This window comes from Pteropus medius, unplaced genomic scaffold (assembly GCF_902729225.1).
Source record: "Pteropus medius unplaced genomic scaffold, Ma_sr-lr_union100, whole genome shotgun sequence".
NCBI classification, from domain to species: domain Eukaryota; kingdom Metazoa; phylum Chordata; class Mammalia; order Chiroptera; family Pteropodidae; genus Pteropus; species Pteropus medius.
Genome location: NW_024356249.1, coordinates 591,889 through 619,844, shown reverse-complemented (window position 1 = coordinate 619,844; position 27,956 = coordinate 591,889). Strand labels below are relative to the sequence as shown.

Sequence of the window (27,956 nt, the reverse complement as noted above, 5' to 3'; positions counted from 1 at the left end):
GACTGAGGAGCGCAGAACAGGGCGAGGGAAGAAAGCTCATCAAGGATGTGGTCTCAGTGGGAGACAAGTTCAGCCTGGTCCCATAGGACCTCTGATGAAAGATCTGCTCCATAGAGATGGTCTCATGTTGAGACAAGTGGAATGAATGGCTTTTTTTGTATTTCTCTGTCACTCAGTCTTTCTCTGGAGGACCGCAGGTGGTAAAGCGCCTGTGTGAGGGAGCCCCTGGGCAGCCAGGGCGAGCCCCTGAAGGAGCGGTTGTAAGGCCTTAGCGGCCAACCCTCACAACAGCTGAGGGATGGTTTCAGGGGCCTGGGAGAGGGATGCTCCCATTTCCATGACAACTTACACAAAGTCACCTGAGAGAAAGACAGACTTTTTGATATCTAGCGAGAGATAGATCTCATATACAAATAAAATTGGCATAAAAAACTTAACAGAAGATCCCAACATCAAGCGAACCTCAAAGGAGGTGTAGATCGATTATTTAACTGCTGTGTGTGTGGTTAGAGCCCTGATTAAGCTTCGTAAAGTCAGAAGAGTTCTTGTTATTCTCAGCACAGCCGTTAATATCTTATTTTTAAAAAATAAATAAGAGGTAAAAGCAAAAGTTTTCAAAAAAAAAAAGCATAGTCCCCTCCCCCTTAATTTTAGAAGTAAAGAAGTCTTTATGTAGTGGTTAAGAAGAGTAATCAGATTTAAAACTTGGTCATTCTGCAGAGAATGGCATCTAGTGCTAACCACGTGGAATAGAATGCCTGAAAGTCCAGAAGAGAGCATCTGTGTACACGGGTGATTGCATGAAAAACTCTTAAACTCACATTCATAACCCTGAGAACAGAAAATCAATTTGGGAGAAAAGGTAGTGAAAAAATTGTTTCACCAAGACCAGCCTGTCTCAGTGTACTGAGAACAATGGCCAGGGGTAGGGGATCATCCCTCACACAAATATATCTATCTGGCTAAAGTAAGGGAGGACAATAATGTCAAAAACAGTTGTTATAACACTGTGCAGATTTTAAAACGCTTTGCATATTAGGATGATTATTGTTTTACGTTATATCCAATAATGCATATACTCAGTCTAGATACGGCCAAGACAACGGTAGCCCACCACTGAAGGTATGGCAAGCATGTGGTTCACTAAAGGCAACAGTATACCCCCAACTTCCTCATCAGATTAACTGAACCTGTCAGACTTACAATTAGTCCAAAGAAGAGGTTAGTCCATTTCCAGGCAAAAATATTCTTTACCACAGACTCAACTGTTCTACATACGATTCACAGCACATGATTTAAAAAACTCGCGACAACGTGGATAGACCTTGAGATCATCGTGCTAAGTGAAATAAGCCAGACAGAAAAAGTTGAAAACCACATGATATCACTTATATGTGGGATATAAACCTAAAAGCAACAAACAAACAGAACAAATAAACAGAGACTAATGGACATGGACTATAGACTAGTGGTTAACAGAGGGTTGGGGGTGGTGGGAAGAGGGAGGTAGACGGGCTAAAATGGGTCAAATATGTGGTGACAGAAAGAAATCTAACTATGAGCGGTGAACACACAGTGCAATATATACATGCCTAACTGTTAAATCGTACACCTGAAACTTGCTGGATTTCGTTAACCTATGTCACCATTAATAAAAAAAGAAGAAGAAACTTAATGAGTGAACGAGAGAGCCAGCGAGCAGGGAAAATTCATTTTTTCAAGAGAAAAAGCAACGGAATTAAACTCAGAGCAGATTCAAATATCGGAACTATCAGTAAGGGACTTCGAAACAACTATATTTGACAGGGGAGCTCTTCAGACTTCCTGGCTAATTAAACAAGCATAATTTGTGGAAATTATAATTTTAAAAAACACTTAAAGTTACTGGAAGTTGTTTTAAAAGCAAATAGCAAATGAAAAGACTTTCATTCAAGAAAATCTACTAAAACACTGCAAGAACAGCAAGAACCTGTGGCACTTGAACCACGGCCCCCACCTTCTTCTCCGCTCCCAGCTCAGTGTGGCAGAAATGCTACTCCAGGCAGGTACGGCCAGGAACAGTAGGCTCCCTCTCCCGCAGCTTCAAGTCAAGGGCTACAGTATCTTCCCAGAGGGGGCAGGTGGTCAGCATTCCTCATCTCTCCGGCATCACCCCCTACAACTACATGTTGCAGAAGCTAATTTCCAGGAGAGTGCAGACGAGGGCACTGGGACTCCCCGGCTTCTGCTCAGTCTCCATTCACAGAGTAGAGGCTTTAGCACAGGAGCAGCACATTGAGAATAGTAGGTCCCTAATGACCCTCCCTCAAGCTCACTTGCAGGGGAGAGGTTCCACACCAGGAGAGGCAAATCTAGAAGTTCAAAGGCAGCTACTACTGGCCCAGAACCCCACAACTAAAGCAGGGGTATCATGTACCACCTTCTTCACCCCTGGCTCCAGAGTTATGGCGCAGATATTTTACACAGGGGCAAAACCAGCTCTGAAACTCCCCAAAACTTTTATGCAGATTTTGGCGGTAAGCAAAGAAGGAGGCTGGTAACTTCATAAGAGATACAAGGCAAACTAGAGACCAGCGAGTTTAACAGAGAGAACCAGAGAAACAGAGAGCTAAGAAATGCCTTCTTGGGGTCAGAATAAACCTCAAACTGACAAAGGAGTCCATACTTAATTGGATCACACTATGAGCAATCTATATCCCGGGGCATTGTCAAAAACAATAAATCAATTAGTCAGCAATCACTGGTGTGATCAGGCAAAGGGACCATCAAAGAGAGCCTTGTTAAAACCACTGTCACTTTAGGGTGACTGTGTGCCTGCTAAGAATGGTCTCTGAATAGCGACACCAGGGGTTGCACACTGCCAGGAATACGGACGTCACTAAAATTGTTCAGCCGGAACACTAAGCAAAGCAGCAAGCAACTGATTATATGGTACCACTCTGGCTACTGGTACCCCACCCACTCTACGTGCCTGCTAGAGTGGGTGGGGTACCAGTAGCCAGAGTGGTTCCATATAATAGCTAAAATGTATCATTTTCAATAAAAAAAATTATAAGAGGAAAAGCACACAACAGAAACTGCTTATGAGAATGACCAGATGTCATATTTAATAGTCACAGACTTCAAAGTAGCCATTATAAATATGTTCAAAGAACTAAAGAAAACGATGCTTAAAGAAGTAAAGGAAGGTACGATAACAATGTTTTTTCAGATAGAAAGTATCAACAAAGAGATCGAAATTATAAACAGGACCTAATGGAAATTTTTAGAGTTGAAAAGTATAAGATGAAAACAAATCAGGAGAGGAGTTCGGCAATAGATTTTTAACTGACAGAAGAATGGATTAGTAAACTTGAAGACAGATCAATAGGAATTACGCAATACCAAGAACAGCGAGGGGGGAAAATGAAGAAAAATGAACAGAGCCTCAGAGAAATACAGGACTCCATTAAGTGCACCAACATATATGTAATGGGAGCACCAGAAGAACAGGAGAGATACAATGAAGCATAAAAAATATTCAAATAAATGATGGTTAAAAACTTTTTAAATTTAATGAAAATTTTTAATTTACACATCCAAGAAGGTCAATAAATTCCAATAGGATAAATGCAGATATCCATACACAAATATATAGTAAATAGTAAATAGTAAAATTGCTGAAAGACAAAATAAAAATCATTAAGGCATCAAATGAAAAACTTCTTATGCATAAAGTGACCTCAATAAGAGCTAACTTCTCACCAAATACAGTTAAGACCAGAAGGCTGTGGGATGATATATTCCAAGTGTGGAAAGAAAAAACATGGTCAGTCAACAATTCTATCTCTAGCAAGAGTACCTTTGAAAAATGGAGACAAAAGACATTCGCAGATACACTAAAACAAAATTTGTTGCTAGCAGAAACAACTTACAAGAAATACTACAGGAAGCTCTTCTGATTGAAAGCAAGAGACCCCAGATAGTAATTAGAATCCACACACATAAAACAAAAACCAACAAACAAAAAGTGGTAAAGGCAATTCTGTAATTATTAAAGACAGTATAAATTTACATTTCTTCTCCTGCCTTCTCTTAACTAATTTAAAACGCACTGGTATGAAACAATAAATATAAAATTGCATTGTTAAGTGAAGAACGTATAGAGATGTAAAATATTTGCCAATAACAGAACAAAAGAGGTAGATAGGAAGGAGCCTAGCTGTTTTGGAGTAAGGAAATTACACCAAATGGCAACTTGAATCTGAGAAACAAATGAAGAGAACCAGAAAGCCTCCTTAACAATTTTATAAAGTAATAATTGCAACAATGTTTTCTTGAGCTTGTAACTATATCTAATATGTATCTAGCATAAAGTGGGAGAGGGCATAGAGCTATATAGGAGCAGTATTTCTATATCTAATTGGTATCATTAGTGTACATTTGAAGTTAATTCTAAGTGAAGATATATATGGTAAGCCCTAGAGCCATCCACTAAAAAAATACTTAAAAATTTGAAAAAAAATCCATAAAGATTTATTTTATAATGTTACACTAGAAAATATTCACTTAATGCATAAGTAATAAAACTATAATTAACATGTTAAATGATGCAGTGGAAAAGGTGGATGACACGCATAAACGAGACAGGAATTTCATCACAGAAATAAAAACTGTAAGAGAAAATCAAATGAAAATATCATAAATAAAGAAACACTGTATAAGAGATGAAGAATTCCTTTCATGGGCTCGACACAGCTGAAGACAGAATCAGTAAACTTGAAAATTGGGCACAGTATATTCACAGTTCATGTTTACTAATTTTGCTACAGTCTAATTATTTGGGCCATAATAGTTTATATTCCCCTCAGAAATAGATAAAAGCTCCTCTTCTCCAGCATTCGCATCAACACTTAGCATTCCCATAGTTTTACCTTTTTCCAATCTGATGGATGTGGCATAGTTGATGGCTGAATAAACTTTGGCAAGTTATTCGATCTCTTTGAGTCTGTATTTTCTTATCTATTAAATGGACATAATACTACTTATCTTACAAGTTATCACCAGAATTGAATAAATATAGAGAGAATTATAAGGTAATTAGTATGCACTCAATAATTGTTCCCTCCTATATATGCTCCTAAAGCATTTAGCAAAGTTCCTTACACGCAGTAGGTAGCTGTTCCAATACATAAAAATCAATCAAATAATAAAAAAATTATATTCAATGTCTTTACTGAAAAAATTTGCTCATGTTCATGGAAGAAAATAACTGAGAGGTTAAGATCAAACTTTAAGGTCAAACAAACCTGAGTTGAATTGTATTTCTGTTCAGTTTTGATAATTATTATCAATATTAATGAAACATCGGAATACTTCAATTAGGCATAATAAAAATAAATATATGTGGTGGTATCCAAAAGGCTTTGGAGTTTTAATTACATACCACTCCCTTCTTATTCCTTATCTCTTAATAAGAAACATTAGTATAAAACAGAAGATTTAACATTTTAATTTGCATCATATACACCAATATTTATGCATCATTAAGTACGGATATAGAGGAACACCTGTAGGAAATAAGACAGAGAAAGTGAACGTCTTCTCAGAGATAGGTAACAGATACTATCTGGGTAAGCATTTTACTTTTATAAAGAAACTTTTCCTGAAGAGAGACTATTAAAAACTTTTCTGGCTGGGAGTAGTATTGTCTCTAGTTTTGTTTTTGTTTTTTTACTGTGAGCATATGACTAAGAATACAAAGCGTATGTTAACAGAGGCCAATGCTTAAACTAAGTAAAAATTACAGCACATTGGATCTGACATATCTCAAAGTATACACGAGACTTATTTTGCGGTGTGGTAATTTCATGTGAATAAGAAGCTCAAATAAGGGTCTATAATTAGTATTATGTTTAGATATCCGTATGGATTATGTCTGTGGTCAACTGTGAGGAGCAGAGAGAAAAAAACAGATAAAGAAGCTACTGAGGGTTCACGGTGTTTGTGCAGTAGAGGGTACATGCGTGTAAGAACCCCATTTTACTTTGTGTAGGAGACACCCACAGCTTGGGAAACTGGAGCCCCCAGTAGACAGTCGTACGTGTCTCCCAGCTCCCAGGGTGAAGATGAAGTGGGCGTTCTGGTTGAGGATAAGCTTGGTTTGCAGGGCGGGGGCAGAATGATAGGGTTATGAACCGAATGCCTGTGTCCCCTCAAAATTCATACTGAAGTCCTACACACCAGTGCAGCTGTATTTGGAGATAAGTCTTCTAAGGAAGTAATTAAGGTTAAATGAGGTCACAAGGGTGGGGCCCTGATTGGATAAGATTAGTGTCCTTATAAGAAGAGACACGAGCACTGGCTCTCTCTCTCTCCCAGTATGCGCACACCAAGGAAAGGCCACGTGAGAACAGAGAGAGAAGGTGGCCATCTAGAAGCCACAAAGAGAGCCCATGAGAAACTGAATTGGCCAGCAACTTGATCTTGAACTTCCCAGACTTCAGAACTGTGGGAAATAAACTTCCGTAGGTCAACCCATTTAGTCAATGGTGTTTTGTCACGGCAGCCCCAGCAAGCTAACACAGATAGTAACCTTCCTTCATTCGGAAGCAAACACCAAACAGAAAAACCTGGGCTTTGCCACGAGAGATGCCTGACGACCCAACACCAGTCCCTTGACTAAGAATTCTCCTCTCATGTCCTAGACTCAGTGCAGAGGAATTTCCTACTCTCTCTCCTTAGCAGAGTCACCTGAGAAAAGACACGAAGCGATGGGGGCATTAGAGAGGTGGTCAGAACGCTGCTCCGGCGGAGCTGCAGGGGGCGGATGGAGACGGTGGTGGTGGAGGAGACGGGGGCCAGGGATGCATCTAGCGGTGGAGGCCAGAGCCTGGTGAAATGTGGCGGAGCGGGTGGTGGGCGTGGGGGGCGGAGAAAGAGAAACATGAGAACCGGAGAACAAAGCGGGAAAGGAAAATGACACAGGAAAGTTGGTGGATGAAAGAAGCAAGGGCAAGAAAGGCAGAGAGCAAGAGGCCTGGGTGAGCCCGGGAAACTGCGCGTGAGGGCAGTGAGCGCTCTCCTCTGTCCTTCTTTGCCGTCACCAGCCCGGGAACGACTTAGACCCCACAAAGCCGTGGTGAAAATTAGAAAAAGGCCTCTTCTCTGGGTTAGTGAATTAGGAAAATGGTCTTCCTCTGGTGAGAATAGACCTCACCGAATGAGAAAAAGGGGCTCCTTTCTGCCAGCCTTCACTGGCCAACGTGGTCCCACCAAGCCTTGTTGGTTGGCTAGCAGAGAGTGGGGCTGGACGTAAGGCCCGCTAGCCACTCATCTGGTGCCTGCAGGCAGTGCGAACCGCCCGGTCACACGGGGTGTCCTCACCTCCCCCCATCGGCTGGGAAGGCACCCTCACACAGCGCTCTTTGGAACCCTAAGTAACGCCGAGAGGCCACTGCTGGGCAGCTCACTTGCCCGCCCACGCCAGAGCTGGCAGGATGTGCAGACTGCTGCCATTGAAGCAAACTCCTGTCTTCAAAGCCCATCTGCCAACATTATTTGAAATGCCCACAACTGCACTGCCAAACGGCCACAGCCTGGACCTGCTGGGGAACTGGGAGTGAAGAGGACAGCCAGCCTCTCGTTTTTTAAATTCTCCCCAAACAGTAGATCTAAGAAAAAGTACTGAGGCACTTGGACTTGGGAGACAAAGAATCGGAAAGCATATAAAACCTGAAGTCTGGATGTGGGAGTACTCTGAGCAGAAACGGTTGCTTTAATCAGCTGTAAAGCACAGCATCTCTCTCAGGAATTAGTCATTTTCTCTATTCCCATACATGCCACAAAAGGGAGATGTTTAAGAAATAGCCTGAAGTTTAGCAAAATTAACTTTTCCCCCATTCCTATCCCCAAATATTTTCATCTTCTTTATATCACCAAGATTTGCAGAACGGGAAGCATTCCAATCTCCCTGTCACTATTCTAGATTGGTTCTGTGGCACAGTGTATTCAACGCTATATTAATTTGCGATAGCAACGGGGCCGGGAGAATACAGTCAACAACCAGAGAAAAAGAGAACCTTAAAATACGTATGGCTTTCTTGTCAAGAAGTTGCACAAAAATGTAGGAAAGGACCTAGCGACAGCGGACGAAACAAAGCAAGCGTCTTCCTTTGTACTCTGATTATGTCATTGATCTCACCGCGGCCTCCACCCCACGTCCGACCTCCCCCAGGAAATACATTTTCAGAAATGGATTATAAGCAGATTAATTGGGCTAACAGAACTTTACAAAAAAATATATATATATCATGCATTTCCTTTCTCTAGTTCCTTCGACACCACAAGGATGTGCTTCCTTGAGTTCATCCGTGGCAGCAAGCAGAAACTCAGGCTATGAGACTCTAGCGGGCAGAGAATGGGTTTCGTTTTTACCTGCCTCGTCTTCTCCCATGGCATGATCGGGAGTGGTACCCGCTGTTTGATTTTTGTAACGATGTTAAAGGTGATAGAGTAGGCAGGACGTCCTAGGTTACAGTAGGGACCATACCGCCTAAGGGTGGCGAAGAGAAGAGTTAATCGTTGAGGAGCTGACAGCAGCGTTTCACGCTGTCTCGAAGGGCCTCTTTGACTTTCTCGTTCCGCAGAGTGAAGATGAAAGGGTTCAGGAAAGGGGTTAACACGGAAATCAGCAGGGAAACGATCTTATTGTACTCGGCGGCCTGCGTTTGCTTGGGTTTCACGTACAGAAAGAAGCAGCTGCCGTAGCCAATGACGACAAAGGTGAAGTGGGAGGCGCAGGTAGAGAAGGCTTTCCTCCGGCCCGAGGCGGAGGGGATCTTGAGGATGGTGGAGATGATGTAGGTGTAGGAGACGACTGTTGGTGTCAGGGAACCAATGATAATGAAAATGGCCATTAAAAAGAGAACAAACTCTGTGAAAAGAGTGTCATCACAGGATAGTTTGAGCAGTTGCCCTCGGTCACAGTAAAAATGGTCTAGCAGATTTGATTTGCAGAAGGTAAGCTGAAATGTGGCATAGACTGGCCAGATTTCAGAAAGGAACCCAAACGCCCACGATGTGATTACCACCCAGATGCAGGTGCGGCTGTTCATGATGACGTCGTACCTCAGAGGGTTGCAGACGGCCACGTAACGGTCCACGGCCATGGCCCCCAGTAAGGCAAACTCTGTGGTCCCCACGGCAAGGTACAGGAAGAGCTGGGCGACACATGCAGCCAGAGAGATTGTCTGCGTCCCGGGGAGCAGCAACCCCCAAAGCATGACGGGGGCGATGATGGATGTGGTCAGGATCTCCAAGGTGGAGAGATGAACGAGGAAGAAGTACATGGGGGACTGGAGACGTTTGTCAACACAGACCACCACGATGATGACCGTGTTCCCCATTAAGGTCACCGAGTAGAAGAAGAAGAATATAGCAAAAAGGATATGATGTAGTTCTTGAGACCCAGGAAAGCCTAAAAGGCAGAATTCGGTGGCACTAGAGTGATTGCTCATCATTTAGTCCTTGTTTCTGCTCCTTGTGAAACATAGATATCAAAAGAGAGGTAACACTGCTCCACGTGGTCCTGCTCTCAAGACAGAAGGAAGACAGGAGGATGAGGAACTATGTTCTACCGGATGATCAGGCGACATGCCCCTAGTACTGTGCTCTGCACAAAGCCAGACCTCGAATCTAGCTCAAAGCCAGCTGTCTGAAATGGGTGAAGACACCTTCTTCTCTATTGGTGTTAAGAAAACCGTCCTTGTCTTTTTACCCCACTGGATGTGCCTTCTCACAGGAGACAGAGGCTAAGACATTTTAAACGGCTTCGTTTTGAAGCTGAGTTGATTAGCCCCTAAGAGTGCTGGGATTGTCCTACTTTCTCTTAGGTTAAGTGTATCTATCAGATGATATGATGGCATTCCAGATGATGTTCAAAGCACGGAACTTGGAACCCCAGCACTCATCCATACTGGTTCTACATGGACCCACTTTGGAAACAGCAGGAAAGAAGCAAAGGGCCTAAGACCAACATCTCTGCTTTTCTCCAGGTCCTAAAACCTCCATATTACAGAGCATCAAGGTTTCCAAGTGGGAACTCTGGAGCCTGGGAGAATTTCCCAGAGCCGATTCATTCTTCTCTAATTCCATTTTCTTTCCAAAGTCTTAGGAGGAATGAAAGATGGCACTGTCACTGACAAACACAGATCGAAAGCCACGAGCTTCTTAGGATGCCTGGATCTGTACCCCTCACTTCATCCATCCCATTGCTCAAACGTCATCTCCTCACGGGATTCTTCCAATTCCTCTACCCAAAATAGGGAGGACATGATCAATCCGGGAGTCAGTTTTCCTCACAGCACTTGTTATTACCTGATATGATGTTCTATGTTTAACTGTTTATTTCACTCCTTCGTTTACCATGAAACCAATGCAGCAGTGCACAGAACAATCAAAAATCTTTGCCCCGTGGAGCTTATGTTCATGTGGGGCGTGGCGGTTACACGATAACAAAGTAAGTAAAATATACTTGGAAGATGTTAGCTTATTAATCATGTCATTAAAAAAAACTAAGCAATGAAGAGGGACAGAAAATTTACCTTTATTTATTTATTGTTCCTATGACATTAGCATATAGCTCCATGAGGTCAAGGACATGTCATTATATATATTATATATACATATATAATATGTATACATGCCAAGTATTTCACATTCTTGAGCCAAATTAGTGACCAAACTTTTCTGTAGATGATGGGTATATGGTTACATGATCTGTGACTAAACAGCATGTGGTCCTGGCCAGGGCTGATGAGGCCATATCCCCTCAGTCCCTCTCTTCTTGGTCCCTTCCTGCCTCACACCACCATGCTCCCTTCCTCTCCTCCCTCTGATGAAACCTCCCCAATATCTCTGTGGCCCTTTTACTGACGGGCAAACAGCCTTCCAGGACAGAACTCCTGGGACAGCTCCGTGGTCTGCTTTTCCACAATCTCTGCAACCAGCACAAGATGAAAAATGCAAAAGGAGGAACCTGACTGACATCGGGGGGCTGCGTCTGTCCATAGCATCGGGTCGGAGAGGAACTGAACCTGCTCTCTGCTCTGCTGGGGGGACTGGGAGGTGGCCCCGTCTGCTCTGCTGCTCCGCCAGCCCACCTTCAGGCTCCAGGTGTGCTCGTTGTTCTAGACAGCGGCCAGACCCTGATGCTCTCCTACCCTGTGCTTCACGGAAGAGAAACCTCAGAAGACACTCACCTCTACGGAAGGGCTTCGCCACCACTCACAGGGCTCTGCGGGGCTTGGCCAAGGCCAGCTCCTGTCTGGCTACTGCTGAGCCTCGCACAGAGGCCAGGGCAACTTGCTGCTGTCTCCGCTCATGATGAAAAAGACTGTCCTCAGGGAAGGGCTTAGGAAAAAGCCCCCAAATAGTAGTGTTGTGGGGAGCCAAGGGTCCCTCTCTCCTTCCCTCCCACTTCCCTCCCTCCCAAGGGGACTCAGTCACTGAGATACCTGTTTTTAATTAGCCCAGGGTAATGTTGTCCCTAAACAATAAGTCTGGGGAGAGCAGAACAAACTTTTAGTTAGTCCTATTTCTGACCAATTAAATTTCAGAACTTCTTAAAGTTTTTGTTCAATGGGAAAACATGAAATCTCACCAATCAGAGGCTTCTCGATACTTCTCCAAAGGCCTCAACTCTAGTTTCCAGAAGATGTCTCAAACTCTAAGCAGATCCCCCCTCTGCCCTTCATCCCAGGCTGTCCTTGGATTCTCTTAGCTATTCAGAGCCAAAACCAGCCCCTCCTCCCAATAAAAGACATCACAGTTGACCTCTACGACACACCGATACCCAAAAAGGCCTGCACAGTGGTCTCAGGCAAAGCCTTGACTTCATAAAAAAAATCCCCCGAGAGCCTGATTTCTCCTCCAATCATTTAGCAGAGGCTCCTGCTCCTAGCCCTGTGGACGCTCCACAACAAGGTGGTGAGGTCCGAGCCCCACATCCAACTCCTCTCTCTAGAACCGTCTCAGGTGTCCCCTCTCTGAACATACGTGCATCTCCATGCGTTCAAGCAAGATGCATCCGGCCATTTATTCCTACAGCATGTCCCTGAGTACCAGCCCGGCATATCAGTTATATCTACAGCCTGCAACAACCGACAAAATGTAAATCGGAAATCTGCCTGGTACTGGAGGGGGACAGAAAAAGTGAGTTACAAAACGTGTATCTGGATTTTGGATTTCATTTCATATACCTGTCAAATCTGAGAATGTCAGTTGGTATAGAAGGGTATAAATTAGGAATAATCTTCCTTCTAGTTCCTCAAATTATCTAAGCCCAACCCGATCGCCATATAATCTTGGGAGAATTTCCGAAGTATGTATCTGCACGTTCTTTTCAATAAAAAAATGGTTTCTATACTTTTGTCTCACTTAATAGTATATAAAAGATACTCTCTTATCAACACATAGTGCCCTACTTCTTTTTTTGCACAGTAGTCCATTTATGGATGTTCCATTCTTTATCAGCTAGCCCTCTATTGATCGGTTTTTGTCATTTCCATTTTTATTATGAAAAATGATGCTATAAATATTCTTAGACATCTATAAGTCCATACATATCTTTATTTCTGGAATAAATCTGTAGAGTGGGAATTTCTAGGTCGAAAGGTAGATATATTGTAGCTGTCACTTTTCATTGGCACTACTTGATACTCTAAAGATTCTGGACTGATTCACATAACCACAAAGACTGTAATGGGAGCTCTCTTGATTTCCTGATCCACTACCAACCAAAGATACAATCAAATTTTTATTTTAATTTTAAAGTGAAGAGAACAAACATAAAATATCTTCAAAATCAATTGAAAAACCCAATAAAATGAAAAAAAAAACTTCTGAAAAATAAAAACTACCAAAACTGATTCAAAAATTGAACTGAAATCCGAAATATGTTAAATAAATTTATTCATAATTACAAACCTTCCCACACAGAAAATCACAGGTTCAGATGGGTTTACCAGTATATCCTACCAAGTATTTAAGGAAGAAATAATATAAATCCTACACAAAATCTTCTAGAAGATTGAGGAGGAGACACTGTCCAATTCACTTTAAAAGGTCAGAATTATCTTGATACCAATGACATCAAAAGAAAATAAACTGACAAGCCAATATTCCCTATGAACGGAGATGCAAAAATCCTTAATAAATAGAAATCAAATTCAGCAATATGTAAAGAGAATAATATGCCATAACAAGTAATAATTTTATTCCAGATATGCAAAGTTGGTTCGACATGAGAAGATTGATCCATACAATTCATCACGTTAGCAGAATTCAAGATAAAAAGACACATGATCACGTCAATAGGGAAAAAAAGCCATCTGACAAAAATCAATATCCACTGATTAAAAACTCTGACCAAACCGAGAACTAAAGTGATCTTCCTCAAACTGATAAATAGCATCTATCAAAAATTCTAGTACTAACATAAAATCTAATGATGAAAGACTCAATCTTTCCCTCTAAGATAAGGAACAAAGTAAGGATAACTGTTCTCACCATTTCTATTCAACACAGTGTTAGCTAATGCAATAAAGCAAGAAAATTAAAAGCATACAGTCGGGAAATAAAGAAATAAAATTATTTCTTTGCAGATACATAATCGTATGTACAGAAAATACGAGAAGTCCACACAAAAAGTTGCTAGAACTAATGAGTGATTATAGAGGTCACAAGATAAAAGTTCAATATACAAAAATCTATTGTATTACTATACGCTAATAATGAACATTGGAAATAGAAATAAAATATATAATTCACAACAACATTCGAAAACATGAAAAACTAAGGGATATATTTAACAAACTATGTGCAAGTCCTATACACTTGAAACTATAAAACATTCCTGAGAGAATCTAAAGGCTTATGTAGATAAAGAAATAGTCTATTTTCATGAATCAGAGGCTCAATTTTGTTAGAATGTCAATTCTCTCCAAATTCATCTATAGATTCAATGTGACTTCAACAAAAATCCCAGGGAATTTTTGTTAACACTGAAAAGCTGACTCTAAGATTTCTGTGCAAATGTGAAAGACCTAGAATAGCAGAAATAATTTTAAAACAGAAGACAAAGCTGGGGAACTCACAATACCTTATTTAAAGATTCTACAGATACAGCAGTCAAGACAGTATGTTATTGATATGTCATGAAGATCGACAGACCTACAGACCAATCAAATAGAATAGAAAATTCAAAAGCAGACCCAAACATGTATCTCTGATTGACGTTAAGCACACTAAGCGTTGGCACAACGTGTGGTGAAAGTTAAAGCAACTGGTCTCCTCACGTACCCCTGCTGGGAATGGACAATGTACAAACAACAGCGATTGAACACACACCTTACAAACCTACGATTCCGATTCCACTCTTAGATATTTTCTCAAATGGAAACATCTATCCACACGAAATACATGTCTATGAATGTCGATGCAGTTTTAGTCAAAATAAACTGCAAACGACCCAAAGGACAATCAATAGGTGAATGAATAAATAACTGATGGAATGTCCACACGAGTGAAATACTACTCGGCCATGAAAAGGAATGAGCTATTGTTAAATGCATCACCGCGAATAAGTCTCTACAGGATTATATGGAGCAAAAGCATCCAGACATAAAGTCGATACTTTGCTATTCCATTAATAAACTCAAGAAATGAAAAATCTGCTCCGTAGTAACAGAAGGTAGCCCGAGGCTGGAGTTGGGGATGGAGATTGACTTGAAAGGGGCACAAAAAATCTTTTGGGTGATAAACATATTTTCTAATTTGGTTGTGGTGGTGTTTGGATGTGTGTATAAATTTGTTAACACACATTGCAACTTAACACTTAACATGATTGCATTCATTGATACAAATTAATTTTAATAAAGTTGAAAATATATAGCAGTCTATAGTTCATCACTGAGGGGTGACAGAAAGGGAGATGAGGTAAGGTCAGGCGAAGGATGAAGATAACATTGGATCAGAAGGAAGAGAAAGCAGACAAAGTGAGATAAGTAGAATCTGGCTTCGGGTGGGTGTAGGGATGGGGAAACTAAAAAGAATGCAGCAGAAGAGGCCTTAAGTGCCCTAAAGGATGTCGGAGTGTGACAAGTAACTCCCAGACCTTTCCCCAAATAGATGTCTCTTTGATATCTAAGTGGACATCTAACAACTTTTTGAGCAACTTTTTCCAAACACTTCTTAAGGGGATAGAAATGTTTCTTTGTAAAAAGACCGATATCTCCCATCAGCAGAGCTTGTACCATTAAGAGAATATTTTAAAGTGTACATCTTTGGTGAAAGTGAAAAAAAATCTCAAGATCGTGTAAGGTCATGGATGAACCACTGACATTCCTTTCCACACTTCTTAGCTGTTCCATTCAGAGAGCCTTCGCTCTCTGGGCTTGGTTTTCTCATCTGAAATAGCAGGGCATTGATGTGCATGCTCGTCTCATTTTTTTTTCATCTTTACCTTACTCAGAGTGAAGGAGCAAAGAGCAAAATTGCAGCTAGTCTTTGATTCTTAATGGTGCGCTGAGCCTCGCAGCCTCCCGCCAAGCTGTCCACTCATCACCTTCCGTCACAGAACCCCCCTGAGAAGCTAACCTTTTCTTGTCAAAATAAACTCTTTCCAGATAACAGCACGAGCAGTTGTAGGCCACAGCAGACCCGGTACCTAAACTTAGCCTAGATTACTGGATTTTATAGGTGAGTAAAACTGGCAAATGTCCAAAATCCAACTTGGCCCAACCAAGCTCAAGGCCATCCTACGTCTATATCTGACTTTCCCATAGAAGCACAATGGGGACACAGGCGGGAGGAGAAGTCATCATGGCCCAGAGAAAGAAAAAGCCATGTTGATGACCTAGTAGGTAGCAGGGTTATTATCCCGTTCTGAATCCCTATCCACGAAAGAGGGAGTGAGAGAGAATAATCCTCCCTTGCTTGTCACAAAGCCTCCCAACTGAACCTCGTGTCCGCCCTTGCTTTTCTCTTTCTCCTCGATTCTCCCCATAGCAGCCTCAGTGATCTTCCGAAACACAGATGACATCAGGTCTCTCCCCTGATCAAAACCTTCTCACTGCTCTCTGAATAAAGCCCCAAGTCCTGGGAGGCCTGCGTGAATTCTGGAAATGCTTTTCCCTAATGTCATCTTGTGTGACTCATCCTTCGCACCACACTGTCCAGAAACGCTGACATTCTTCCAGTTCTTTCACGGCCGTCCGAGCCTGCTGCTCCGTCTCTGAGGGTGCGCATTCCACGTTCCTCCCAGATGCACCTACTTAGTGCCAGCTCCCCGTGAACGGTCACTCGCGTCGAGGCTCTCCCTAACCTTCGCAGACACGCTCAGGTTCCCAAACGCCCTTCTGGAGGATGCCGTGTGCACTGCCCAGACCCCTGCATGACCCAAGTCCCCACCCCCAGGCCACATCTGAGCCCAGCTACAGAAAGCGCCCTCAGGCAAGCCCAGTGGAAATGCCGACGCAGGATGGCCAACTCCCAGCCCGGGTTTTAATATGGCGCCCAGGCTGCCATCATCTTAGTCCAGCTGGGAGATTCCTCTGTGCCTTTTTCATCTCGTTTTCCTTCGACGATCCTAGGAGGAAAAAGGGCGGAGGAGGCAGGCACGGCACTGCCGTGGAAGCGATCCCAAGCCATCGGCTGCTTAGATGAACCTTGGTCTCCATCCCTTTCTCCATTCAGATCTTCTTCTCAAGTCTTAATTCTTAGAACGGAGGACTTCTCATTAATCTAAGGAGTAACACCAGTGTCACAGAATCCCCTGAGGGTCCCCTCGCGTTCCCCGTCATTCCCACGGAGATCACTCTGCTGGAGTCTAAGTTTCTCATCCAGCATAAACTCAGCTCCGAACCACATCATGGTGGTTAGCGAGAACCAAGAAAGAACACTTCCTCTCGGGAGAGAAGAAACAAAACGCGCCTTTCCCCGGTGAGTCTCCAGAAGGATGTCCTTTCCCACGCCCCAGGCCCGCGTCTGCGCTGCTGCCCGGGGCTTCACGGTGGCACAGGGCAAGACTTTATTTCAGATATCAGCGTAAGGCCTGGAGACGGCATAGCTTGTGGAGCCACCCACCCCATTCCAGCTGTGCAGAAGCCCCTGTCCAGCTCGGGCAGCTGTAACACAAACCAGGGGCGATGGACCACATCTCCGATGTGACTCATGTCAAAGAGTGCACCCGTCAGGCAGGGATCTTTAGTCATGGGTTCCTTAAGGTGAGCAGCTCCAGGAGAAGGTACTGTGCTTAGTGGCTAAGGTGAGTGGCTCAGATTTGCACGTGGGTCGGGCTCAGACACAACTGGATTTGAACTGAATCAGTGCTGGGTGTAGATTTCAGACCTACTGTTAAGGTTTGTCAGTGGGATGGGCACAAAGCTGTTGGAGGGACAAATCCTCTTCTTTAAATTGGAATGTCGTTGCTGGTGACCAGGGCACAGCCTCAGATGCAGATTTTATGGGGCCAGAGAGAAGGTCAGAGGGTATCTATATCCAGCTTTGCTCTTTCCACTTCTGATAGTTTGTATCGTAGTATTGATTTTCTTTGACAATTGGAAATTTTTTTAAATATCCTTTTAGTGACCCAAAATTCCAAGGAACAGCATAAAACTGTATAAATATTCACACACACACGACACACACACACACACACACACACCACACCCTTTCACACACACACATTGGCCCTAAAGAAGGTGGAGATAATGGGCCAAGAAGATGCAAGTTCATTGCAGCCTGATAGACAGTGACGACTGTTGATGAGTGACCCTAGCACGGCTGTCACCCCAGACTCAAGTAGTTCACTCACTTCATCTTGTAGCAGCCCTCTAGTTAACACGATTATTATTTTCACCAGGCAACGAGGCCAGACAGGGACACTCCAATAGGGTGAGCAGGCTTTACAGTTCCACTGGCTGCCGCCAGACCAGAATTCCAAACTAGGTCCAAGGTCAGCCTCAAACCACTGGCCCGGGAGTGAGAAGGCCAAAGGTGCACGGGAGACGGGCAGCAGCAAAGCAGCGCCACGGGTGGGATGCTAAGGAGCTTCTCAGCAGCAGCAGAGCTGCCACTCCGGGTCTGAGGGGCATCCTCTGTGGCCCCATGTCCTACAAACACACACCAGGAAGGTCTCCGGAAAGAAAGTTGTTATGGGACTCCAGAACTCTCAACAGAGTATAGCCTGGAAGGTCTTGAAGGGACTTTTCCAAGGGTCTGCAGCCTGGCGGCGACACGGCTCAGCAGCACCTGTGCTTCTACTTTTTCTCTCTCCTTCCATAACCCCTCCCGCGACGCGCTTTGTCGTTTGGTGAGCGATCTGCTCGAGCGGAAAGTGTTTTGAGAGAGCGAGCGATTTGAAGCGCGAGCCTGAGCGATTGGCGATTTTGATCCCGCTGATCTTGTTTGATTGATGCCCCGACCTGTACGGGCCCCAAATGCTGTAGCCTTCGTGGAAACACCATCATCGGTCATGGTCAGAGTCGACGCCACTCATATCCATGTACTCTGGGCACTGCCCATGGAGGAATTCTGCACTGACTGTGCCTGACGCTTCTTGGACCTGCTGGTCCCCCACGGAGTCATTCCCTTCGCTGGCTGCATGGTCCAGTTCTACTTGTACATTTCCCTGGGTTCCACCTCCTCCCTCAACCTGTCAGACATGGCCCTTGACTACTCTGTGGCCATCTGCCACCCCCTGCGCTACGGCACTTTGATGAGCTGGGCTGTGTGTGTCCAGCTGGCAGGGGCTGCCTGGGCAGCTCCCTTCCTGGCCATGGTGCCCACTGTCCTCTCCTGGGCTCACTTCAATTATTGCCATGGCAATGTCATTAACCACTTCTGTGACAATACACCTCTGCTGCAGCTGTCCTGTTCAGACACTAGCCTGCTGGAATTCTGGGGCTTTGTGCTGGCGCTGGCCTTTGTCCTCAGCTCCTTTCTGGTGACCCTCATCTCCTACGGCTACACTGTGACCACTGTGCTGTGGCTCCCCTCTGCCAGCGGCTGCCGGAAGGCTTCCTCCACATGTGAGTCCCACCTCACCCTGGTCTTCAGTGGCTACAGCACCACCATCTTCCTATATGGCAGGCCCGGCAAAGCACACTCTGCAGAAGTCAACAAGACCGTAGCCTTGGTGACATCATTCCTCACCCCCTTTCTAAACCCCTTTATCCTTACGCTCCGCAATGAGACATTCAAGGCAGAGATACAGGGACAGGTAAAGAGGCTGAAAGGCCTGCACCAGGCACTACAGTCAGCCCGAGGGACCCAGCCAGGCTCCGTCAGTTAGTGCTGTGAGGAGGCAGCGTACCAGCTGGGTAGGAGGAACACTGCCAAGTTCCTTTAGGTTTTTCCCTGTATGCCTCTCATAACCACAGTGAGAGCCTGTCTGGCCCAAAGCACCATGGAAGTGTTCACCATACCCACTGGCAGGTGCAAGAACTCTGAAAGGAGCCCAGAGCTTTCGATAAAAGAAAGTACATGGGCTTTCCATCCAAGGTATAGATGCCAGGTCACGTTTTCTGATCGTGTGTGTGTGTGTGTGTGTGTGTAAAATTCCTGAAAGCCTATTAGGTCCCTTATTCCCTTTGGAATGAAATATCAGTTCCACTGCCCTCCCCCATCCCAACTAAAATTTTAAAAATCCTCAGAATCATGGTATTCTCTTAGCTTTCACGTATCCTGGATTTCCTAACATCGTCCCAATTTAAAATATTCTGCCAAATTCTTTCTGTAAATACACTTGAATTTACCAAACTACATTTCCCAATAAAGTACAATAACTCCACTCATCAAGAGAGTACTCCCAGTGCCACTTACTTCGAAACAACGAAAACTACTAATTTACCACAAATGTCAAGCTTTTTAAAAGTCTACTCTGTGGAGACAGATAAGGCGGGGAACCAGGGTCATTTGGTGCATACAGAGTGTCTAGCTTTGGAGACATGGCTTGCTCGGTGGTCCGCTGGTTCTCACCGTGTGCTTCCGGTGACACCCCAGGCTAACCGCTTCCTAATCGAGGTGCCCCTTCCTCGGAATTTCTGAGAAGTTTGCTTCCTTCTTGCGGAGACGCCCTTCACTCTAAACAGAGGGTCTCTTCAGGTTCCCAATTTCAGTTTCTGGTCGAAAATCTTATCTTTTCCAATTACACATCAGAGCAATGACTGGTGTTTGCTGTTGCTATTGCACCTATTGGTTTATTTTCTCTAATTCGTCTCCGCTCACCACCTCACATAGTAAATATTTATAGAATAAATGAAAGGATAATGAAGATATTAAAAATGATTCTACCGGTACTACTTTAGCTTTGTGTGTGTGTGTGTGTGTCTGTGTGTCTGTGTGTATCTACACTTTACAAACCACTCTTACATATATTTTTCCATTTGGTTTAACCCTATAGTAATTCAAGAAAATAAAGATTCACTGGTCACTTGTCACGAGCAATAATGCGCTCTGCTCAGCACTGGCTGTTAAAGATCAAAAAAAAGAAAAAGAAAAAAAAGTGGATTCTAGCCTCGGAGATTTCTCCAGGTGTTAGAGAGAGAAATTAATTCTCACACATTTGATAAGGGTTTTCCTACTTACGAGGAGGGCCGTGAGAGCCCGGGAGGGAAAGGCTGACTCGGGCTGGAGCTGCGCTGTCTTTCTGACCCACTAATGGCTAAGTTTCAGAAGAAACAGAGGAAAAAAGAATTGGTCAAAGCAATGGCAGAACTGACAGTTGAACCTAGTTCTTCAAACTTCTTTTTACGTCTCCATCCTCAGAAATTCTTCTTCCGTCTGGATCCAAATTAGATTAACTAAAAGTTGAATGGCCAGAGTCCGGGCCGCTAGACGCTTCCAGCCCCATATTCAGCGTGTGCCCATCGAGTCCCATCTAGTTACGGACTCGTAATGGCAATAATTCTAGCAACTCCTGCATAACGGTAATCATGTGTTTCATATCCTCCCTTAAAAGAAACGCACACTGTCAGAGAGCAACTCGAGATTCAGGTTCACTTTTAAAGATTTGTATTTTACCACGATAAAACCCACAAACACACGAAGGACAACAAATACCACTATACATGCAAGAAATAGTTTTATTCGATCCATGCACAATGTTAATGGCATGGCAGAGGCACACTTCCCTGTAACAGCATTGTTCCCAGCGTGAGGCGATGTGCTATAAGGTCAACGGCCTTCCCCGGAAGTAACTTACACGCCCAGACATAATCACAGGGGCGCAAGATGAGAGTGTTTGTAATACCCAGAACTAATTTAACATGGGTAGAATCAGTGGTGGGATTTCGTGACTCTGAAATGCCTGTCCCGTCTTTCCCACCCACCCTCCGTTTGCCTGGCATTCTAACCCCAGAGATGCAGCCTTCTGCTGAGCAAGCATTAGAAACACAGAGTTCTGACTAGTTGACGCAAGACTCCATCGCCGCCATGTAAACCCCAATGGGAAACCAAATGGTGGACTTATTCCTTCCAGCCGGGAGGACTAAGGAGTATGAAACCATGGGAATAGAGTTTTGATGTGGGGAAATAAAGGAACCAAACCATTTTTCAAATAATAGTCGGGTCTGGGTCCTGCAATGGCCAGGAGTGGCATGCAGGCCCTTCACACACAGGGTTTTTAGGAGTCTGAGGAAGAATAGAACCCCCTAAGGCCAAGCTGGAAAATTTCAGCATTTCCTACAGAGGACCATGTTCCTATCGATCTAGGTCACCAATTCTTCAAACTTTAAGTTTCCTGATGTAAGCATAACCCTGGCAATAATGCCCCGCAGACGCCCAAAAGGCTGAGTGACAGTGATACAGAGTTCTGCGGTGAATGCTTAAGCGCTGGCTCTCTGGTCGTGGCCCTGGCTGACCTCTGGCATTTGCTAATTCTCATGGTGTCAATATTCCCATCCTGTCCCATCCAGCTGCCAACACGGTATCACGGAACTTGGCATTGGGAAGAGAAGCTCGAAGCACACCATCACACAGGCTTTCATGCCCTGATGCGCGTGACACCAACTACGCCATGGCACAGAGGAAAGTAAAATGTGGTAAAATAATTAGGAGCTTCCAGTCTTCATTGCCTGTTTTTAACCTGATCTATTTGATTGCAAGCTTCTGTTGCTTATTTTAACAATGGTCTGTGTTTAATTCCTAAAAATCTAACAATCAGTTCTCAAGAGGGTTCCAGGACATCATGGTAGCATCCGGCCTCTGGGTGTTCCCTTAGGTGCTACTCCCCACTCAAGCTAGCATCTTTGTCATTCTCCTTCCCTTGAGTGAGATATGGGTCAAGTCTAAGGATGCAAACCTCGCAGAACTGCCCTTCGACGGAACAACTCCTAAGCTCTTTCTGAATGTGCTTAGGTCATTTTCAAAACTGAAGGCAATGAAATTCCAGCCCTGAAGGTAAACAGCACCTTTGCGAAGACGGTATTATTGCCCTAGTGGGCAAAAGTGTCCACGTCAATGCCCACTGTGCTCACTACGAGGCGTGTTGGACTCCGATGGGCTCTATGATTTCAGCGGGCGAAGCGTCTCTCAGAGGACACTTACACGTCACCGAGACTTGGGTGTGCATAGGGAAGACTTCCGCGCCCACTCGGCAGAGCCCCCTCATTAAGTCCATCTCCCCGGCCTCGCACGGCCTATACGATACATCGTTTTTATTGTCCGTGTTATTTTACATGTTTAGTCGCCTCTCGCTGGGATCCACTTTTCCCCTTCTCGGCCTGTGAAGCTGCTCTTCGTACTTCGAAGCTCAACTCAAACGACTCTCTGTTTGAGACTTGCAATTGAACCAAAGAGAATTAGGCACGCCCTTCCTACACCTCCAGAGCACAGGTCTGATAGCAACCGACACAGCTTTGTCTTCCTACAGGAAATTCTGAGCTCCGCAAGTCGGACGCCGTACCTTACACATCTTTGTAACTCCTGTGCCTAGAACCCAGATGGTCAACAAATGCCGGCTAGCCGTAGTAATGAGGTCTGTAGCCGAACTGGAACGTGAGTGAACACTGTAACCTGAAACGCGGGATGCCGTCTTCGTGGACAGCAACGGAATGGAGACGACAAAGCGCAGACAGACGTCGCCCCACTGCGCGGCGTCTCCATCGTGGTCTAACAGCAGCGCAGTAGGTCTGGGGTGGGGCCTGAGAGTCTGCATTTCCAACTAGCTCTCAGGAGACGCCAGTGCTGTTCCGAGGGCCACATGCTGAGCAGCAAGGGACCACAAGTACGTTTGTTGAGAACGTCAGATGCTGGTTGTGAGGGAGAGATTATTGTGGAGGCCCAAGGCCAGCCATATTGTCCCGGAAGTGACCAGCGATTCCACTCCAGAGAGAACATTGTGAAAAACAGGCCACGGACTGCTCTAGGCTGTTGATTATTTTTAATTTTTAAGAAGGGAATGCGCAGAGTTGAGTAGCAGGAGGGAGTCTCCCTGGGGAAAATCCGAGTGGATTTATGAGCTGATTATTTTAGGAAGAGTAGCTGAAAGAAAGTGTTTGCATATCAGAAGGAGATAATTGCTTCCCATTTAGTACTTCAGGTTCTCACAAAGTTTGCAAGGAGAGTAAGTAATTAGTCCCTTGGGAGGTGGAGGAGAGAAAGTTCCCAGGATGAAAAACTGTTTTACCTGCTGGCCTTTACTGAAGAATCACTTTTGGAGAGACCCACAAACAGAAACACATCCCGTGGTATCATTTTATTTGTTTTGTTTTTAAAAAAAAAAAAAAGCTTTGAATAGTAGATCAATCATTCTGGTACTTAACATTAAGACTACACCCCCAGGTTGTGGACTCTGGGGCGTTTTCCCCTCCTACCACCCCCTCTACTCTCAGCCGTGGCTGTAAGGAGTGGCCCCGACACAGTGACTCCGCACTGCCAGTTAAGGACCGGGACCTCTCCTCCCGACACTCTGGGAACGGAGCTGGCCTCGGGGGCCGAGGAAGCTTGCGTCGACTCCGCCTTCTTTACTCTTCCAGCCCTGTCCCGATTCAATCTGCTCTAAGTGACCAGACACCAGAGTTGGTCCTGCTCCCGCTGTCTTCCCATGACTTCCCTAACCGTCCCCAGTTTTCCACGGAACACCTTCCCGCATCCTCCCTCCCACCCTGTCACCCTCAACGCCAGCCTCGTCCCACTTTCCCCTGAGCTGGCTACTACCATCTTTGCTCTACTGCTCAGGCCCCTGGGAAATCTCCCGGCTCGGATGCCCAGGAGACCCGACCTCAGACGGCCCCCCTCTGGGACACGGACCTAAGGTCCTGTGGGAGAAGAGAAACGCGAGCCCATGTGAAGGGGAGGCAGCCAGTCGGGGAGCAGTGATCCAGCCTTCCCTTCTTTCTTGAGTTCATGAGGACAAAGTCTGGACCTTGGGGCTTCTGTGTAAGGGGCCTGGGAAAGTGACCCTCAGAGAGTCATTTCTATCTGAAGGAAAGAGGTTCCGAGGGGCCAGAAGGGAGAAGTGGGCAGCCTGGGTGTGAGCGGTGCCTCTACTGGGGAGCGATCCCAGAAAGGGGGTCCCAGCAGGTGGCACACAGTTTCTTCAGTTTGGGGGATGCCCACCCTCTCTGCTCTTCTCAGAGAACCGCCCCCCACTTTCAGAACCCCCACCTAGACTCTGAAGCCAGTACCTGAGAGAGAAACACACCCCCAGAAAGTCACACACAAAGAAATGTAAAGGAACGTAAACTAAACCACGGAGCAGGACTGGGAGGAGAGACTGTTAATAGCACATTTTTTACGACAATAGCTACATTTGCTGAGCTCTTACTACGCGCCAGACCCCAGACTAAGCTTCACCTGCATTCTCTCCTCTAGTTGATATGTTTGCACCGTTTTCGCTCCACAGCTCCCTCAACCCCATCCGTCCCTCACTAGCTGAGGCTCACAGACACTTGCCTTTGAGACATCCAGACGGGGGAGTTCATTAGCTGTCTGCAGTGAGTGGCAGAGACTTCTGTGGGGTGGCGGGGCGGGAGAGACTAAGAGGAAGGAGGGTGAGGAGCTCCGCCAGGCACCTGGGTGCCCGCCTGCAGCAGGGTCCTTACTCCTGTCACCTGACAGGTGCCCTCCGGCCTCTCATCTGTGGGAGCCTCTGAGGAGCATCCTTTCGGTCATATCTTCAGTGACCTCTTTGACCTTCTCATTCTGGAAGGTGCCGATGAAGGGATTGAGGAAAGGGGTCACCGCTGCAGTCATCAGGGCCACCACCTTGTTGAGGTGTTGGCGTGGCCCTTGCCTGGCCTCACATAAAGACGGTGCCGCTGTAGCCTGAAACCACCGTGGTGAGGTGGGCGGCGCAGGTGGAGAAGGCCCTCTGGCGCCCAGAGGCCGAGGGGACGTGCAGCGCTGCGGCCGCTATGAGGACGTAGGAGACCACGATAAGCAGCACGGTGGCCGGCACAAAGAGCAAGGACAAGAAGAAGTCCACGTGCTGGAAGCAGCTGGTGTCAGAGCAGGAAAGCTTGACAAGTGGGCAGAGTCACAGACGTCGTGGTCGATGACGTCAGGGCCGCGGAACCAGAACCGTGTTTTCTGCAGGGTGAGAAGACAGCAGAAGGAAGCTGACCGCCCGCAGACCACCGCCAGCTTCACACGCACCGGACCGTTCGTGACGGTCGGAAGCGCAGGGTCAGCAGATGGCCGCAGAGAGGTTGAAGGCTGTGACTGTGAGGATCAGGAAGCTGGTGGAGCCCAAGGAGAAGTAAAAGACTGGGCCCGACCTTCGGCCAGGGACAAGGTCTTGTGAGTGGACAGCAGGTCTGCCAGCACCCTAGGAACCACCGTGGAGGTGACCATGAGGGAGAAGTCACAGAGGAAAAAGTACATAGGCGCGTGGAGGCGGGAGACGAGGCATGTGAGTGTGGGGGTCCCCAGCCCTGTCAGCACACAGAGCAACAGGACCAGAGCAAACAGGACGACCCGGGAGCTGTGCTAGGCACCTTATATGTTACTTTCCAAGTGCCGGGAGCTGTGCTAGGCGCCTTATATGTTACTTCTTTTTATCTTTTGTGCTCAATCCTCATCCTCCTTGTCTTCTCTGCGACATATCAGGCTATAAACAACCCCTTTTTGAAACTGCGCGGCAGTCCACTCTAAGTTCTCCAAGTCGGACTTTTCCTTATCTGGTTTCTTGTCTTTCTCAATATGGATGTCCCCAAATATCTCTTCTCGTTCTTCTTCTCTCTCTCTATCCTCTACTTCGGAAATCTCACCATCTTCCTTGAAAGGACCAGAGTAATCTTCAAAATGTAAATTAATCTCAAATCTGCATTTTTGTTCTCAGCCCATGTTTCTAACTTCCTATTGACCAGCAACACATACTCGAGGTGTGTAAAAATATACACATCATCTTCCCCTCCCCCAAAGTCAATAGCATATTCACGATTCTCCAAACCCCGAATCGTCCAGGCTTGAAACCTGAAAGGTATCTCTAAATTTCTCTTCTTTCCTCTAAACAACTTGAATTACCATCCTTAGAAGTATATTTTTTCGCCCAGTCCCCATTTTTCCACAGCCACCACCCAAGTTCAAGGCTTTTGTTTGCTCTGAATCACTGCAACAACATCCTTAAGGGCTTTCCCTATATTTGACCTACCGACATACTGCTATTAAATTTATTTTTCGAAAGTATTAAGTCCACAGTCTGTTTTTCAAGTAATCTAAGGCTGTCTACGGTCATGTTACCCTGAACAAGCCCAATCCCGTCTGATCTCAGAAGCTAAGCAGGGTCGGGCCTGGTTAGTACATGGATGGGAGACCGGGAAGACCAGGTGCTGTAGGTATAAAGAATAAAAAAAATAAGAGATTGTAAGTTGACAAGGTCCTTGCAATCTGTGAGGTCAACCAAGGGTTGCCTCACCTAAAATAAATAAAAATAATAAATAAATAATCTGAGGCAATGTGATTTCAAATATATATGACCCTCAAAACCAATTGATCGAACTGTCTAGCCATCTACTTTCATACAGTAAAAGACTAGAAGGATGTATTTTAAAATATTAACAATGGCTATCTCAGGCATAGATTATAGGCATTCAAGTGTATACCTATATCTTCATCTATCTATTTATCTATCTATCTATCTATCTATCTATCTATCTATCCATCTACATCTTATTTGTTTTCCAAATGCTTTTTATTTGAATATACACTATTTTAGTCATCAGAAATTCAAAGCAACTGCAGCATCTCTTCCTTCTCTTGTCTGCTGAGTCAAGCACCGACTCCCCGGGGCCATCCCAGCTCTCGCCGCTCTGCCGCCTCCCCCTCCAGCCTTCCCTCGCCTCCTTCTCGCCGCGCATCGTGTGCTTCTGCTGCACTGCACGGCTTGCTGTTCTCCAAATGTGAATCCCATCTCGCCTCATGCCCTTTTGCTTGCTCTTCTCCGTCCTTGGAACACCCCATCCAGTAATTTCTGCCTGGCCAATTCCCACCGCCCTTCGGGGCCTGTCTCAAATGTCCCTCTTTGATGACGCTTCGGCCTCTGTTCGGACGTGAACCCGCCCTGCCTGGACGCCCCAGGCGGGGAAGTTAGCGTGTCTTCCCTGCAGTACAATTATTCCTGCTCCAGCCTCTTCCCAGTGGCAGGGCTTTCTCTCCATCTTTACAGCCCTCGCATTATCTAGCAATGTCTTACACAGTGTCAGGACTTCGTAAATCTTCAAACGCAGTGCCATATCGATCTCTGGACACAGGATCAAGGCCTATTGCTCAGGTCGGAAAATACAGAAAGTATTTAATAAATGGCAAGTTAGGGAATGTATTAAAGAGGAAATTCCTACGATCCACTGTCGACTGTCAATGACGGGTAGGAGACAGGAGGGCGGCCCTTTCCCCTCAGAAAGGATCTAACCTGGCTCTCTAACGTCACTGCAGGACCAGTTAGCGGCCCAGCCCTTCGGGAATCCAGGACAGCC

The 27,956-nt window shown here is 45.3% G+C and overlaps 2 protein-coding genes and 2 pseudogenes across 2 annotated transcripts; 2 read left to right on the top strand and 2 right to left on the bottom strand.

The window, feature by feature from the left end:
* Nucleotides 1-8,555: 8,555 nt before the first annotated feature.
* OR9A2 (olfactory receptor family 9 subfamily A member 2) lies at nt 8,556-9,500 on the bottom strand. Its single transcript, XM_039860543.1, has one exon. It carries the CDS (start codon nt 9,498-9,500, stop codon nt 8,556-8,558), a length of 945 nt encoding a protein of 314 aa, XP_039716477.1.
* A 9,092-nt stretch (nt 9,501-18,592) lies between these two features.
* On the top strand, nt 18,593-19,333 carry LOC120601036 (olfactory receptor 6V1; the record flags this gene model as incomplete). Its single annotated transcript, XM_039860653.1, has 1 exon — nt 18,593-19,333. A coding segment is annotated over one exon (741 nt), but the record flags the coding sequence as incomplete, so codon positions are not given.
* A 5,783-nt stretch (nt 19,334-25,116) lies between these two features.
* On the bottom strand, nt 25,117-27,716 carry LOC120601035 (olfactory receptor 6V1-like; annotated as a pseudogene).
* Nucleotides 26,708-26,822, top strand: LOC120601369 (uncharacterized; annotated as a pseudogene).
* Nucleotides 27,717-27,956: the final 240 nt, after the last annotated feature.

Bases quoted from the DNA above. Each gene is read 5' to 3' on its own strand.
- OR9A2 (XM_039860543.1), bottom strand. From the start codon at position 9,500: ATGATGAGCAATCACTCTAGTGCCACCGAATTCTGCCTTTTAGGCTTT.